At 32.0% G+C, this 19,626-nt stretch overlaps 1 protein-coding gene across 1 annotated transcript in view; it reads left to right on the top strand.

Moving 5' to 3' along the window:
* Positions 1-19,626, top strand: part of LOC149797330 (uncharacterized) — a 98,478-nt gene that overhangs the window by 74,810 nt on the left and 4,042 nt on the right. Inside the window, exons 3-4 of the mRNA XM_089962056.1 lie at positions 9,719-10,090; positions 11,281-11,364. Coding sequence (XP_089818182.1) covers positions 9,719-10,090; positions 11,281-11,364 — 456 coding nt within the window. The remainder of the gene's footprint in view (positions 1-9,718; positions 10,091-11,280; positions 11,365-19,626) is intronic.

Here is a 19,626-nt window from a genome sequence, read left to right as displayed (position 1 = left end):
AAGTAGGACTGCAAATACATTTATATGCAATCGTGTCCATTAAATTTGTTTGGTGATAATTTCATTTGTATAGATTGATATCTAGCACACTCGGTTCTATAGCTTACATCTGTATGACCAGTCAGGGTTTATTATCTTCAATGAAATAGCTAGGTGAAATATATTCTAGATGCATTTTTAGAAACAAACACTGTCACTAATTTACTAAAGGTCTTCCAATTCATGTGTATCCCAGAAAAATTAGCAAGAGCAATACTAGATTCAATCAATTTTGTAATAAATTAACCTACTATGCATGCATAAAATATAGGGGATAGAAACTATCGAAATGTTGTCAAATCAGCAACCATCGAAAATTTAAACCGGAGTCAACATCAGTTACACAGGATCAATTGAAAATAATTTGCTCTAAAATAAGGAAGTATCAAAAGAGAAACTTTTTATAAAGCGAAACAAAGTCAGAGCAAAAATAATCAAAAGTCTCAAACTGCAACCAAATCTCTTTCCTAGATAACCTAAAACAAACGAAATTTCATCTAAAACTAAACATAAAAAGTAAATAGCCGTAACAGCTAGAAACGTAAACAACCCACAACGAAAATTATTTCAACTATTACTAAAACAGAAGTTAATCCCTCAAAACGAACAGGGGGAGAAATAAACCTGTCATCAAAACGTTTCAATTTATGTCCCCACAAGACATACGACAAAGGTTAACCACAAAAGGACAGTAAATACTTTAGCCGCAGACTTTAAAACAGTCCCATTTTGTCCTGCATCCAAATATGAATCGGATTGTGATATCTACCGCGACCAAACCATGTTCTCAAGGAAATTAGTTGGACCCCACAAAAAAGCTCAATTGCAAATTTAGAAGCCTTCCTCAACTCAGTTTAGAAGGGCCATGCTAGCAGATCTTCAGGTTTGAGTAAAGAAGATAAAGATACCCCACATTCATTGAAAACAGATCATAAATCATGATCAGCATTGGCCTGCAGATAAGGTCATCACTTTTACTGTCCTAAATAGGAAATGCTACATAAATGAAGTAAATATACAACTAAGCTACGCAAGTCTCTTCCAAATACTAGGCCAAGATCCTAACCTATGCGATGCAAAAACTATTGCAAATAGAACTCATCAGGCGTAGCAAATCGGACTCATAGTCCAGCAAACAAAAGATAATTAGGACCAGAAAACACTAGAGCAGGACGATTTTATCTTCAACATAAAATCCATTAACGTCCAATAACGGACATCGCACAGAAAGGATATTAAAATGTCTGCACACTTTCATGAGAGCACATGTGCACATTTTACCGTTCTATCTTCAGGACAGGACTTAATACCTCGCAAAAGCAAAGTAACTGAACTATTGCCTTTAGATTCAGTACTTGTTTCCTTAGACGTAACATCCTTGTATACAAATATACCTGCACGGAAATGGATACAGACGTTTAAAGTAGTATGTTTGTCCATATTTTGTGTTTAACGTTTGTCCATGATAATTGATTATTAGGATCATTTGTAATCAACAAAGTTTATAGATGACCTTTGCCTGTGGAAGTGGATTAGTACATTAATATGATAATTGTAAACATGTTTATATCGTTGTATATATATATATATATATATATATATATATATATATATATATATATATATATATATATATATATATATATATATATAAAATTTTATGACCAGAGAACTAGTTTGTTTTGTTTTATTAATATGTATATTGCTTTTGTTTATAATGTATTGTGAATTGATGAAATAATGAAGATTGTACATTATCTTTTACATTTCAACGTTTATAATTTTTAGTTTATATGCCAGTATCCTAGCAGTAAATATAAAATATGTTACGTTTTCAAAAATGTTAATTTAAAGAGTGAAATTTGAATTATGTTCCCTGTTACAATTATTTAATAAGAACTTTTTATTTTTCTAATTTATTGAATAACTTAAAATATGAAACAATGATTAAAACAATATCATATGAATATGTTTCATAACATGTGTAATAAATAATTAACATATAATAATTTAAATTATAGCATAATTACTTATTTTCTTAAATACTTCTTTATTTATATTATTGTTAATTTAATTTACATAAAAATTCAATTATATAATTTGGGTTACAATGGGGTTAATTTTACTTTTAGTACTCATAAACAAGAATAGATGAACAAAAGGAAATGCGAAACACATTTTCAAGTTCTATTTTAAACAATGTCATGTACTATTTTTAAATTTAGATATTTTGGATATATGGTATCCAGACGGAGAATCCAATATGTTTCTTTGAGCATCCTTTCCATCTCCGAATTACCATATTAATAGGCTGAATTGAAAAATCTTGTAAAGTGTGTCTGATTTAGTTTTTAATGAAGGTTTAACAATTCTTCAGTCATATTGCTACAATGTCTGCAATGTGACAGTTTATAGTGATGTCTAGCACTGGGGCATTATGCTGCAGACATATAGCACCATGTCAAACCCGGTCACCTTATCCTGACACCAGGCCGACCAGTCCTAAAACTAGCCTCTTAATGTTGAGTGCCTAGCAAGGCAACTGCTAGTACCATTTGTATAAGTCTTTGGTATGACTAGCCCGGGGTTTGAACCCGCTGCCCTCCGCATCCAAGGCGGATGCTCTAACCACTTGGCCTCCACAGCGGTCTTGTAAAGTGTGAACACCCTCATTAAAGCGTGCGGCGACATGATATGAAAAAAAAGATTGACCTATATATACAGGTTACTGCATTTGTATGGTAAAATATTAACTAGATTTCGGATTAATACTGCACTTCTACGGTCGTGCAGTATTAATTAGGAAAATAAACCGAGTTAATATTTTCCCATAATAATGCCGTAACCTTTTTATTATATTATCATTTTGTTATTCTACCTAAGGCTTCATTAAAAAATACACTTCAAGAAACAAAGTATTTAAATGTATGGTGTATTCCAAAAGAAATACAAAGCCGTATATTCATCATTACACAATACCAATATTAATGCGCACAACTCAGCGACCTTTTAACTTCGTCGCGCACTCGACATTAGTTTCACAAATAATTGTCGTTTTGGTCTACTTAAAACTGAAATTGCGTCATATTGTGGATAAATGCGAATTGCATTAAATTTTCCAGTTGGTCTGGAATGGACAGATTGTGTTTTTGTTGTCGATTCTACTCAATTCTGCTCGGTATGGATTTGATTTATTAGCTGCGCCAATTCTGCACGAAATACATGCGATTTGAGCAGGGAAAGACTAGCCTTCACTCTACTGCATGTGTGTTTCTGTTCTGCCATTAAATATTTGAAGTCATAATGTGGGGAAACTATGAAATCCTTGAATTTCAATTATCACTAAGACGCTATAGGATTTCACGTTTATTTCGAGTGCAGCAAAGAGAACATGATTGCAGTTGGAAATGCAGTTAAAATTACAGTAAAATTTTGCGGTGTGGAATCAAACATTTTATTTTCCATGCTATAGCTCTTGTAATTCGGATTTGCAGACAGTAATTTTTGAGGAAATTGAAGATGCAAAAATGTGAGTATTTTTTGTTGTCATTTTAATTACCAGCTAAAGAAGATATTTGTATGCCTTGCCACTTGGATGCTCATTGTAGAGACCACATCTATGTAATGACCTATATGGCGTCTATCGTTAACATAATTCCGAAATATTGTATCAGAAACGTTTACATGGAAAATTTGAAAGCAGTCGGTGTGTGACAGTCCATTCAACCAGCAAAAATAATAATTCTTTGTCGTCTTGGCTTATTGGCTCTGAGGCCCTTTCCATTCTACCAAAACCATCAGTTGCATTTTTTCTCGAATTTGGTACTTTGACTTATAAAATGGTACGTCTATATTTTGCGATAGCCCTTTGCCACAGTATGTTTTTTTATGCAATTGCTATATACCCCAGAGTGCACTGGTCATAGTCTAAACCATTCCACATTTCGCCTAAGTAACTGACCAAATGATTAGAATGGTATGTTCAATACTGCGTCTCTCAAATTTGTTGTGGACATTGCGAAAATCACGTTCATTCGTTTGCTTGTTTGAACGTTTCATTTGTGGTTCAGTAAACTCCTCCACATCGTTTATTTTATTATCTCTACTTTCATTAAGATGAAACAGCTTCTTTAGTTCATCCACAAACAAATCTAATAAACTAAAACGTAAAGCGATTGCTACATGAGTGTACATGTTTTGTTACAAAGTAGTTCCTAATACACTATATAATATTTATGGGCACTTGTGCATTATAAATGTGTTCAGTAGTGTATGATACCGCACAATTCTGACAATACGGCTGTAACAAAAAAAGGAGCATATTATAAAATTATTTATATCAAACCTACATTGGATCATGCATTTAGATACTTGTTCACTGGTTTGTCCAATATATTATGTGCCCCAAATTTTACAGGTGTTCATATAAATATCATTTGATACTGCACAATTACAATCATAATGCATTCTAAATGTTTCTTTACTACTGAAATAAGTATATTTTATCACTTTAAGAACAGTGGGAGCATCTAAGTCTATTACATTTAGCTGATAAAGCCTTACTAAATGATGTCTGTGTTAGCTTAAAATTAATTAGCAAATCTTTAAGATTCTTTTTCCCTTAGTAATCAAGTGTGGGCTTGCATTTGTGTAGCAACTGAACACTTACATCACACGATAATTGTAATAAATCCCAATATTTATTGGTAAACTTGGATAATATTCAACAACAAAAGGAATTATACTTTCATTTTTGTCTCTGACTTTACATTCTAGTTTGTCAAGTTTTGTAAGGAGATATACTTTTTGGAAAGCAGCATTAATGATATCAGTTGGATACTTTCTTCTCAAAAAATGTTGACGTAACTCTGTAAAAGATGATTTAAAGACAGTGTCATCCGAAATAATTCTTCGATATCTTTCCGCTTGACTATATGGTATTCCGTCTTTACATGATTTTGGATGACGAGTAGAATATTCAACATATTGATGAACAACCGTGCTTTTAACACGTATCGTAGCAGCGATATCAACGCATTCATTGTTCACGACTTCTCCGTCCAAAAATGATACGTTATGTTAGACACATACAACGTAAACTTAATTGTTGGGTGTAATGTATTTAAACACTCTATGAAATTCCAAAGGTCCTCCAATGAATGACTCCAGATCATAAAACATGTCATTTAAAAACCTTAATAAAACATCGGGTTTTAAAAAGAATTTATTTAGAAGGTTTATAACTTCCCATGAATAGTGATGCATAAGAGGGCGCCATCGGACTACTTATTACTGTGCCCACCTTTTGAATATAGTTTGTATCACCAAACCAAAATAAAGTTATTTTCAACTATACGTTTTATTAAATCACATACAATTTGTTTCGATGTATCAATATAGTATTTACGCGCTTCGATACCATCGTTGTGTGGTATATTCATGTAGGTCAAAACTGTTACGAGTCTATGCTCTTAAAATAAGTAACGGAAAAGAGTGAAAGACAACAAACTTTGTAAAATTTAACAAATGTAATTTATTTCCCTAGAATACAAAGTGAAAATGAAACAATGAACTTATGGTATTGCTAATAAATCCCTAAATTCAAGAATTTCGCACACAAGTCCTAATAATTTGAAGTCCTGAATAAAGCTCATAACAAGTTCCGAAGAAATAAAAAACTGAAAGCGATGACGTGTGTGTTATAGCCTTTAGATTGTTGATATGTCAGCAATCTTTTGTTGAATCATAGTAATATAATTCCAGGTTTGAATTCAGTATAAATTCCAGTAAATGTTTTTATCCAAGAATTTTATCAGAGCGCTTTTCTATTTCCAGAGAAAATAATCACTTTAATTCAATAAGCTGAATAAAATAAAATTCATCGAAACTGCTCACAACATAATACAACATGAAAGTGGTAGATATTAAAGCACTAATGACCAAGTTCTCACAATCACAAGATTATATTATATAGTTGTCTACTTGACCTCAGGTCACAATTAGCATTTTATTTAAAAAGACCATTACCTAATGGAAAATAATCTTCTAGAATGATCCTGATGTTTAAAAATCAAAACCATAACCTGGATTACATTCAGCAAATTCCTTAACTTAGACTCTAATAAACATATTTACTTCTTCTATTAATAATGATCCTGACATTAAGCCCATACACAGAGATAATAGTTTAGCTATTTATTAGTTGTTTACACAAAATATACTAACAAAGTCAGGTCAAGCAGAAATGAACTCAATTTGGACAAGGTCAAGTCCAACATACAATGTTACATTACAACAGCATGTAATGAAATAATTTCTTTTAAATACAACTGACAAACAAACAATGAAATTAAAAATACAGAACACCACATAAAGTGTAATTATGAATGATTTTTCAGTTACTTTTAGTTTGGTAATGAAATCTGAAGCTTCTTTGAGATACGACGGTAGTGATTTCGCTAATGGTTGTAAACGATGATCACTATATTTAGATCTATTATTAGTATATGCGTTTCATGGAAAATTATTGGCCCTCATGGGTACTCCAAAGGTAGTGATCTATCAAGTGTTTTATGTGTTGTAGGTAGAATATAAAACTGACGTGTGTGTATTATATTTCGGATGATGTCAAATTTATTATATATGGAGGTATTGTGCATACAAATTTATTTAGAACATTTACTTATTATTTTTTCTTTAATTTCTTCAAAACGGATGATAGGAAGATTTTGTATAATATACTTTGTCGCTTAATTGTCTTTCTACCTCTTTAATAAAAGCTTCTGTACTTATTATCACTATAGTGTTAGACTTATCAGCTATTTTAATGATGATACTTTCATCCGATACGTTACATAAAGAATTTAGTTTTTGTTTTATATATGTTTGTAAACTCTCTTTTTTCAGGACTGCTATTTAAAATTTATTGTTTGGTCGCTTCAGCGTAAAAATCGAGGTAAATATCATGTCCGCTAGCAGTTGGAAATGAAGACTTTTTTTTAGAAAAACAGCTTATTTTGTACATAATGACTATTTTTATATGTGAATATGTACATGTTTGTGAATAAAATTGTTTAATTTTAATCTTTTTTTATATTTGAACAATGCTTCGGCTAGTCAAATATTTTCATGCACTTTAGCTCTTGGACAATGTGAAAAACCTCAGCCTAAAAGAACAAAGTCACTATCAATTAGAATGCGATTAGATAGCTCTAATGCCATCTCTTTCCTTCTTTTGGCAGGTTCTTTTCGTTTCTTCTCTTATCCCCACATGCTCTTGTTTTGTATCCTAACGAACCGCTTGTTCTTTTCTCGGTTTTTTATATCTGTATTAGATATTCCTGGTTTTCATTAGGAGTTTTAGTGTTTCTGTCAATAAGAATTATGCAGATTCTTGTGCAGCTTTTTTGCCCCATTTTTTTACGGTTTCGACATAAATTATTTTCTTTATGCCTGGGGATGTTACGTTGTTTGCTTCAATATCCATGGAAATTTTTTCTTTGGGTTTAGTTTTGTCTGTGAAAGTTGTCAGATTGTTTCGTCTGGATTCTGGAGATCTATATTCATGTTGATTGTTTTGGTTGTTGCTCATTCCGTGTGAGATTATTGTCCCCCATATGTCTATTCCTGAGATTCATGAATTTAATATTCCTTCTTGATTCCTTGGGTTGTTGAACAGTTCTGTTAGGTTTAGCATTGGTAATTGTTTATGAGGATGTGATTCCTTGCATTGAAGAATTGCTTTTCTCTCTTTGTAGATTTTGTAACTTTCTAATATATATATATATATATATATATATATATATATATATATATATATATATATATATATATATATATATATATATATATATATATATATTGTTACGAATCTAGGTCTATATACAACAATGATGCACGTCTTTGAATGAATTCGCCATTATTCCAAAATGATGTGTTAATCTATTGTTAATGGTCACCTTGTAACTCTATTGCATACTATACATAAATATTTCGTTTCGAATTACAAGACAATTGTGAACAAATCCACAGACTGGTTTTAAAATATTTAAGAATTATTGTGTTATGATGTACCTACTTATACGAATTTTCACTTGGACTAGATATGAGTCATATCAGTAGAAACTTCCAATCAATTGTAAATCATTTTGTTTCTAGGATATTTTAAACTGAAGAAACTGTGTCAACAAGTTATTCACAACTTACAATCATGGACAAAAGTTAGTTATGCAAACAGGTTGTTTAGATTTGGCCATTATCTTAAAGTTCTACACTCACGTATTAAAGCTAACCACACAGCAGTGATATGCACGTGTAATACATACATACATACATACATACATACATACATACATACATACATACATACATATACATACATACATACATACATACATACATACATGCATAAATACATACATACATACATACATACATGCATACATACATATATACATACATACATACATACATACATACATACATACATACATACATACATACATACATACATACATACATACATACATACATATATACATACATACATACATACATTCATACATACATACATACATACATACATACATACATACATACATACATACATACATACATACATACATATATGGATAGTTCGGGAGATTGTGTATTAAGGAGGGTGATGTTTTGAAGTCTTGATCGAAAGAGCCAATAATAATCTTAATGTTACATCGAGTTTAAAGAAGAATAACGATTATATTTGCTTTTCTAACAAACTTACTACCTCCTTGTACCAATACGCATCATGCATAAAGAATTCATAAATAAATCAAGTAGCTCTCTATATCTCAGTTAACATCAAAGCTTCTCTGATTACATATATATTTGTTATATGAGAGTCGCAAGCTACTGACAACTTATTACATATAATAGTACGTAAATGTACGTTTTGGACTTTTGTTATTATATACCACTGTAATAATTTACGAAACACCAGCGATTTCTGGTTCTGGTGACTGCATAGAACAAATGTAAATACAATCCATACTGGATATGTACGAATTTTTTCTATATATTTTCAAATATTATGGAATATTTCTGGTTCCATTTTGATAGATCTATGCATATTCTGTTCTGTTATTCGGAATTGCTGCAATATGAATTGTAGTTTGTTTTGCTCAGTATAGTGATCAGAGCCTGGAATCAATAGTTTTTCATGTATTTCGTTCCTATGTTAAAAATATCCCAAACATGCGTTCGTCCACTACTACTACTACTCATTTACCAGTTCTGATGATGACACTTGCAATGAAGATTATCACAAATAAAAAGTGATGAAACGCAAGAGACTGAAGTATTGGTAGATAGATTTGTTCTTTGCAACAGTAATTTAACAGGTATTGACGTTTGATTAAAGGGACAACTATTAATTTTTTTTAAAGCAAAATATGTAATTGCAATTATTCTTACGAATTGTGTTTTTAATAATAATAATAATAATAATAATAATAATAATAATAATAATAATAATAATATTTTGTATTTTAATTTGATGATCACAATATCTTATATTATCTCACGCATATATAAAAATATTGGGGGGGAAAGCTCTCTGTTAGATGTTGTGAGGAAAATTCCCTGTTATCGAGATGATTGTTGCTAATATTAGTGATCATTACTATATTTATTCTGATTATAGAAACTGGCATTATCGATATATGCGGCAGCTCGACAGCATTGGAAGTCTCTGAAGTGAATATTATGCTATTTAATAAAACAAGGCCGACAGATGCGGTATCACGATGCACATGCCAAGTTCAGGCAAAAGGGAATGTAAACTTCGAACTTGTCGATATTAGATTCTTTACATCAAGCGAATTCGATGACATATACAGTTGTACAAGCGGCATTTTAACCATCAATAATCGATCCATTTGGTGCGACCAGCAAAATAATAGTTTTATTTACTTGAGAACCAAATTCATCGGAGAAATTCAACGAAACGCTAACGATATACAGCTCATATATACTGAAAATAACAGACCTGCGATGGTGTGGATTAATTTAAAAGGTAATATTAAACACTTACACTTCATGGAATTGAAGAAAGAATTATATTAATCACATTTCTGCAAGTTATATAATCTCATAAAATCGTATTCTATCTTTCTTTTAATATGACATTATGATGATAAAAAAGTTACAAGTGAAATAATTATGTCACGCAAGGCAAATACACAATGCTCCATCCAAATATATTTAAAACACAATTTGATTATGATGTCTGTCAGTTTTATTGTGTTATCTTTTTTGAGGGGGCGGAAAGTGTGGTATGAGTCATAAATATAACCATAGATATCTGCTCTTATACATCAAATTGAGGAGACATTTCGGTAAGTGCAATGTTTTGTTCTTCAAGGCTCGGAGGACACAGCAGCTGTATGGCTCATTTACTAAATTTAATTGAGATGATTACTTATGTAAGATCTTTTATGTATAATGTCTGAGACAATCCCATAAGTGATAGCGTAACATAATAAGATCCAATGACCTTCCTAAGTGAAACATGGGTACAAAATGTGTGGGGCATTCCATATGGCTAACTAATCATTCTGTTCGATGCATTAAACTTCTTTTGTCACCATAAATCTACTATTTCATGATATCATTTTAAATTACATATCGCTATAGGTTGTCAAGCTTTATACTGCATAATTACATATAGTCTAGTTGCAAGAACTTGCATGGTGATATATTTCCGAATCTATCTGCCTTCATTGATGTGTTCCATGTTTATATAAAATGCGTTCAGTCTTGATCCGCGTTTCATCTAAAATCCTTTCGCAAAACCACATACACGCCCTGCAAGTTTGCGGTTTTGTCAATTTATTCATTCAAATCTTTTAAATTGACTCATAATTTTATATATGATCGAAAATGTATATATTTTGTTTCATTGTACCGAATGTCAAATAAATTGTGATCAAGCGATTTAAATATTTATTACTGACAAGAAAACTTATCATTTTGCGTTTAGTACAGTACCACCACTAAAACCCAGGAGTCCTTTCTTTTTCTTTCATTTTGTGTACATATATGGCATACTATTATTCATTATTTCCATTGGAAGAGTCACAAAAACATGCAAAGTTACTATCACAACTTGCTTGTTTTTGGGAGTAATGTGACTTTAAATATCATATTAAATAAAGTGACGAAAGATGATTATATTGTCTTAATAATTGTTGATTTTATTTCTAGGCTCAAACAGCACTTTTGTGATAACCTGCACGAATAATTCCTCTATGACTACTACGATCCCGAGTGAAACTGATAAAAGACATGGTGAGCTTTATTATTTTCTTTATTGGGTTTGGCATATTGAGTAAAAGTACGGTAAAACCGGTCTAAACGGACATTGGATTTCTGAGGTATTTTGCTCTTATCGAATATATTTTAAAGGTAATACATTATGTAAACAGGAATGATGTCAATTTTAATACCGACTGTCACTGTTATGAATTGCGTGTCATCGCATACGAATATGTATCTCTTTATCCCCTCGTATGAGTCTATTAGTAGAAAAATATGAATCAGCCATGAAGATCTGGTGATGATCTATGTTTTAAATAATTAGCTAGTATAAATAAATGCATAATATTGTTGCTGGTTTTATTCTTCCTCGCTCATTTTCTTTCTTGGGGCTGGCGTGGGGATGGACGGCTGGCTTCGTCACCAACGCTTCCCCATTCCTTTGTATCCGCCTCTGCTCCATCTGTTTTGTTTATAATGACGATTTTTATTGTTTAATTAAAGATATGTACTGGGCATTTGAAGATAAACTGATTTCATTCAAAGTATCAGAGAGAGAGCGAGAGAGAATTGTTTTGTCAAGTAAGAATTTTCTAGTGTGATAGTAATCTCTCTCGCACTCTCTCTCTCTCTCTCTCTTTGTATGTATGTATGTATGCATGTATGCATGCATGCATGTATGTATGTATGTATGTATGTATGTATGTATATATATATATATATATATATATATATATACATATATATATATATATATATATATATATATATATATATATATATATATAAATTTGTTACGTCTATGCGCTTAAACTTAAGTAATAGAACCAGGTATGTATGTATGTATGTATGTATGCATGCATGCATGCATGCATGTATATATATATATATATATATATATATATATATATATATATATATATATATATATATATATATATATATAAATTTGTTACGTCTATGCGCTTAAACTTAAGTAATAGAACCAGGTAAGGGTACCCAGCAAACATTCAAGTTTCCAAAATATAAATTTATTCAAGATAATATACAAAGTGAAGAAAATACAAATAGCTTACAATGTATGAGTTCCTAGGATGGAATCCTAATAATTTTGTATTAATTTCTCACTAATCCGTAAACTGTTCTAAGGTAATCCTAACGAAGCTTGTAATGTGCTTATGTGATTCGATGATAACACTGAAGTTAACACAACTATTTATCCAAAAGGTTTTATTTCAATGTAATCTCGTGAACGAAGAATATCGCTGATGTCATGGAACGTTTCACATGAGCAGATGAAATTAGTAAAAAATTCAAATCCTTGAATATATTCACATAATCCACAAAGGTTCTTACTGTTTAAATCAAAGTTATCTGTTCTGCTAAATCCAACAATATGTAAATCGCAAATTCCTCTTTGACTCTTGCTAACGCTGAATATAACTGAACGTATAAAAATAGTGCCTGCATCTTTATTATACATTATCCTTTTGTATTTGAAATTAACACATTTTAATCGCTAGAATTTATCTGTGACGTTGCCTGGTCGCGATTACGTAAGTCAAGAACAAAGGAATTGGTTAAAAGCCATGTATATATGTTAGACCCCGCGGCTATAGTGGTCCTGTTATGAATTGTTACGAGATCCCTGCTTGTTGGGTGTCACAAATCACATGTGGACGTTGAAAGCTTTGTTCAAGAACAAAGGACCCTTATTAGCGTCGTAAATGCCACCGCGTTGACAGACGGCCGGAGCATTGTCTGCTAAGTATAGAACAGGGTAGAATCGATATCCAATCGGAATTGTATAGTTTTAGTAGCAGAATGTTCTAGAATATAAAAGATATATTAAATCATAGCATTTTCAGAAATTGCTAATTGTGACCTAGGTAAAGATGAGGGCTTTGTAATCGTATGTATCTAGAAATGATCTATTCTTGCAGTAAGATCTTGCAGATTACAATATATTGTTTTATTCAGTATTTGATTTGTTTGAAATTATTTATTCAAAGTATGTATTCACCGCAAATACAAAGTGCTCATAAAATATTCTTGAACAGATACAGTAACTGGGAATTCTAGTGAATTCATAAAAAGACATGTTAAATTATATTACTGTATTTCATCAAAATATTGCTGTTACATCACCAAGTCACAGTCACAACAGGCACGTCAACACCTTTAGAGTAGGATATTATTTCAAACACTACTGGAGCTTCATTAAAGATATATTTATTAAGACTGGTGATACAACTTTTTGGAAAGTTTTGGGATTTAATTAGCATTAATGTAAGTTCGTTTTGAATTTTAATTTTGTATTCTAGGAAAAAAATTATCGGTTTAAGTTTTTACAAAACTTATTCATTTTTGCACTTTTCTATTGCTTATTTTAAGACCATATAGTTGTAATACTGATATACCAATAAAAGTATAGTAAACTGTTATGCGTAACTATATGTTTGATTAACGTTTGCCCATGATTGTAGATTGTACCTTAAGATAAGAGTCATTTGAGTTCAATGTTAGTCTTTGTTGCAGTTAGAAGAGGATTTTCTCTTGAAATAACTCACATCGAGGTGACTTGAAAATATGAATAAATAGGGATTTGATAAACAAACAAAATTCATTCATGATTTAAGATCAATCTGTGGGAATCATTTTAAGTCGTGTTCATTTATTATTTGAGAGGAATTATTTATTTAAATGATTTATTGGAATTACCAAGTGTTCATTGACTTTTGGACTAACACAATGTTTTGTGATTATTGGAAATGAATTTAAAGATATTCTTGATTGCATATTTGTGGCATATCATGACATTCAAGACTATTGAAATTCGTTGGATACATTATATATTTTCGGTACACTATAAATATTTAAACTTGTGTTATGGCATTTAGGATTATTTGGGATTCACAAAACTGTTTCTCTTCAATTTTGACTTACTACTGTAGAGAAATAAAGTGTAGATTTCACTTAAATTGTTGGTTTTACTCCCTTACTGTTACATAAGTTAAGACCAAGAGTTGTAACAGAAAGTGGAGGCTCGTCCGGGATCTGAATTTCTTTAAAACATTTTAGGGATAGTAAGCATTGTCCTTAAAACTGAAAGTGTCTTTGTTTCGCAATGTTCATTGTAACTGATAAAGATTTTAGTTTGACTCGTTCGAGAAATCATTAGTCAAAACAGCAAGCTTTCATAATGTCATCTAATGGTGAGAAACAAGGAATGGTCATAATCCAAGAAAAAAGAGGAGTTGCTTGAACTTGCCAGACTTTTTAACGCGAAAGCATCTTTAACAAAGCAAGAAATAAGCATTTTATTTGTAAATTTGTATCTGGGAAATTAAACGAAATTACAGCCACAAAACCAGATAGAATTGATAATAAAAGAAAACCTCTGCATCATAAGGAAATGATAAAGATGGACAAAGAGGAGAGAGAAACATTCAGAGGAAGGTAAAAATAGAGGTAAATGCAAATGAGAAAGTAGAAAGAGAAAGAAGGAGGAGATAGAAGAAAGGAAAAACGTTATATATTAAAACAATCAGAAATGGCAGGCGGATCACTCACCCTCTTTACACACAAGTTCACGTTTTAATATTAGCAGATATATTAGGTATATCCTTTTCATAAGTAAATTGTTATTGTTGTCGTTGTTGTTGTTGTGGGGTTTAATGCCATTTTTCAGCACACGATATGCTCTACATGGCGGCCAGTATTAATGGTGTCGGAAGAACCCGGGAAAACCCCGGAAAGAACCACCTACCCACGAAAAGCTACTTTCAAGCTTTCTCACAAACCCACATTGGCCGAAGCCGAGACTCGAACCCACGCAGACAGAGGTGAGATGGCAGTGATCCGTAACGGAAAGCGCTTTTGACCACTCGGCCACTCGGGGCCCCGGTACATGTATTCATTAATGAAGAAGGAAAACTATCGACAACACCCAGTCCTATTCTATAATTTTTTTATTAAAATCTTTGCACAAGGTGATAAACTTCAGCTGTTTGAAATATGTCCCCTTGCTGATTCTGTGGTAATTTTATTTATTCATCAGCACCTTCATTCGCTGGTTAAATATATCTGCATAGAAAGAGAAATTCCAAATTTGTTCCCCAAGTAGAATTTAAGGAGAGATACTGCCAGTTTTATATCTTAAGGAAGCCCTCACTCTTTGTCATATAAAGAAGAGGAGATTAGAAAAAGGGGGCAGGAGGAAACAGGCATGGTTCAATATTTACCTTACACTTCAATACTCCACTTTGTTAGAGCTCCAGTAAAATCAAAATCTTTAAAAGACGTCACCTCTAGTTGCATAAGTATTAATCGGTCAATTATTTCTGAGCATACTCTGTTTTTTATCTGTGTATAAATATTTTTTTGCGCTTTCTTCTGAAAGGGCATATGCATAGCTATCTTTGTCAGCTCAAGATGTTGGGAAAATTATCTGTGTGGCTATTATTTACAATTTTCCAGAGCTCACATATTATATTTTCGATACATCTGCTCCAAAATAGAATTTTTCACTAACACAAACTTACTTCTTGGATCAGTAGTTTACTGACTGCTATGCTAGATTTCTTATCTGTTCTATAATGCTGTATTAGGGTTTTCAGTCTAGCAATGCTATAGTCAGCTTGTACAGACTGAGGTATTTAAAATAAATATCTTTTCTTCTTAATTTCGTTTTTTCTTCATCCTTACTTATTCAATTTATTTGAACCCAAATATGGATATATAGTTTAGTCGCATATGATTCACAGGGCAAAGTTGATTGATAAAAAAAGGCTTTTAAATTGTCTCTATTTTAATTAGGCTCAGTGTTCTGCCCTTTCTACATTTAATTTCGAAATACCGCTGAAAGGGAGACTAACCGTCATGCCTTCTATCTTAGTCCATCAAATGTACATCTGACTCTTATTTAACACCATTTTCGGGCTCAAAATCACGCACTGTTATCTCCGTTAACAATTTCCCAGCTCCAATAATCCAACATACTTCATACCTTTAAAAATTATTGTCATCATCACTATCACCAGCCAGTATTTAGCAAACTAAACCGTAATGAACCACGCCATGAATCAGACATCTTTTTCTGTTACTTTTCTAGTGCTTCCTGTCTTGTCAGGCAGGGAATAATCTACACGGATTGCTGATTGGTAGTTATTATTTAACCTCGACCGGAACAAGTAACCACCAATAAGATATGAACGTAACATATTTCACCGTGTGACACACAGTAGTGTGACTTTCAAATCGACCAGACTAGACACGATCAAATTCAGTGTAGAAACTTCGCGTAAAATTGGTTATAAAATGATGAGTAAAGTACTTCATTATATTCATTATGCAAGCGGAACATGCTGCTGGGATAAGATAATTAGCGTGGAATTGGGGGTGGGGGCAGATTACAAGCCATGTCACTTTGTTCGAATTAGCAGACTGCAAGCGAGTATTCTCAATAGTCTCGTTCACTTTTACTAATAAAAATGAGTGCCTAGGACTGCACGTTCTGTTTCAGATGAATTATATATTTAAGTAATAAGAAGGCGAACTAACAATAACTATTCATAACTTCTGAAGACAAAAAAATACTTATATACGGTAAGCATCGTTTTGCATCGATTATCCTTCTCTTGTATCGATATGTGTATCGCTCCATCAAAAGTATCGATGCATCGATATATCGATGAATCGTTTCACTAATAGTAAATATTCATTCCACATGCAGCAAGACATACATTTACCTATCTGAATAAGATGACCTGCTGCGAGAAAGCGACAAATTGACCTTAGAGTGAAATAAGGGGTTGTAACAATACATTTGATCATTTATGCTTTTATATACTTTCAAAGGTACTTGAGAAAGATTTGAAAAGGTATGCTGTTGTAGTAAGTAAAACTGTTAGAAATCCTTCTATAAGTAGAAACAGGTCACTGTAGAATGTTTCATGTCGTTACAGCAGAGCTTACCAGAAACTGACAAGGTATCCGCTGAGTCATGGGAGAGAAGCCACTTTTGTACCCTACCTTGTTCAAGCCAAGCCATGTCAGTGGAGTCAGACTTCTCACTCTAAAATTTGTAATTTTATAAGTTCGCATCGATTGTATATACTTAATATGCCATTATTCAGTGCAAATAATTCTTTTAAAAATAGGTAAATAAAGGCACGTCGATAACGATAGTAATTTAACGATATTAATTACCTCATTGATACATTTTTATTTAGTTACTGAAGTAAAAATGTTATCGTTCAGAGGTTTTCGTTTGTAATGAATGATCTGGTCTAAATTACTGGAGGATATAGCGACGTTTGTTGTCTCAAGAGAAATATTCTTTAGATTGACTGGGAATGCTTAAATTATTATAAAAATAGATTGGGTAAAACATTGATGGCTTATATTTGATTTGTTTGAAATTGCAGAGTTTGTGTGGTAAACGTTACTGGAGGGATAAAGGGGCGTCTGTAATGTTCAAGAAATAGCAGATAGTTACACTGGCTACAAGCTCTTAAATTATTAGATTTTGGATAATCGAGCATTGTAGTTGGTTGTCAAAAGAGTTTGAGGATAGGAGGGTGAGTGGCCTTATGTTTTCAGACGATGGAGGATAAGAGGGTGTTGGCCCATGGCTTTGTATAAACAAATTAGAGAATTTGTTTCGACTCAACGAAATGCAGGATAGACGGGTAGGTGGTTTAAGATATGTTTTTGAAACCATTCGTTAGATAGGAAGGTGCGTGGCCTACGCTTTAATAAAATGGAGAATTGGCAGGCAGGTATTCTAAAACGTATGACAGTTAGACTATTCCTTTGGCAAATATCTATTATTATGCAGCATAGCCATGTCAAAAAGACAATACTATTTAACTTATTCGGACAGAACATGTAGCAAATTTTTATTCTGAATCACGACAAATACAAAGATGGTTATCAGATTACTCTCTCTCTTTCTCTCTCATCTAAGGAAAGAAACAATTTAAGTAAATTCAAGAGGTTGTGTATTATTTTAAGTTACCAAGCATAAGTTTAAGATACACTTGCAGCAGTGTGAATTGTTGCACAAAATATATCCAAACTGTATTATTGAAAACTCCAAAAATGTAGAATGTTTCAAATGTCTTGAATGTCATGATATACCACAACAATGATATAATCTAGAATGCATTTAAATTGAGTTCTCAAAATCCCCAAAAAATGTAATATCTCAGGCAATGAGCACATTCATAATTACTATGAATGATTTAAAACTTCCTCTCGAATTATAGCCCACTCTGATTATAAATTCCCAAAGACTGATATGAATAGGGAATGAATGAATTGTTTACAAGGCCTTGATTTATACTTGTTTCACTTAACGTAAGACACAGTACAATGTTCCCTAGATATGTGTCATTCCTAATTCGACATTTCCATCAATTTATAAACAAGTTTGTATCTTGAATATTCTGAACTCGAAAAACCGTGTCAACATGTACTATACAACCTACAATCATGAACAAATGCTATCTGTGTAAACATGATGTTCACAAACAGCCATTAATTTCTCCAAATCATGGACAAATGTTAAGCAAGCAAAATAGTACACACACACACACACACAGAGACACACACACACACACACACACACATATATATATATATATATATATATATATATATATATATATATATATATATATATATATATATATATATATATATATATATATATATGATTGATCGATTTCTCATAAATAGAGTTACTACGTCAATATTACCAATCTTTATGGCTGTGTTCGTATCTTATTGTGCTTTGTACCTTTTACCCTATGATTTTCTCTTTCATAGCAAAATCAAGAACCCCAAACCCTCTATCTTTCTATCTTGTCTGATAGTATGTCAATATGTTTGTGTGCATATATGTGAATATTCAACAATTTCTCTCCTTACACTCCACTTTGGTAAATTATGTATACAGGTGTATGTCCGAACTGTCATTTTGTTCACTTTAGGTGTTAGTATTTTAATTACACTTTCTATTTTGCTTCGTCTTCACCCTGTAGATGTGTGTTTTGGTCAGTATCGCTGTGTATTGGCTATTACGCGTGATGATTTTTCAGTAACACTGCGTACTGGTTCGTAGAAATGTGTAATGGTCAGTATATGTCGGGTATTGGTCTGCAAGATACCGCCTGTTTTTAACATTAATGTTTCCGTTTTCCCTATAAATGTTTAAACATGGCAGCCTAATTATAATTTTCCCATGTCCGTATAGAGTGGTATCATGTTAAACCTATGGATGCTTTTCTC

This window comes from Sinohyriopsis cumingii, chromosome 6 (genome assembly GCF_028554795.1).
Source record: "Sinohyriopsis cumingii isolate HCF-2022 chromosome 6, ASM2855479v2, whole genome shotgun sequence".
Taxonomy (NCBI): Eukaryota; Metazoa; Mollusca; class Bivalvia; order Unionida; family Unionidae; genus Sinohyriopsis; species Sinohyriopsis cumingii.
The sequence above is the reverse complement of the archived record's forward strand: the minus strand, read 5'-3'. Positions and strand labels throughout refer to the sequence as shown.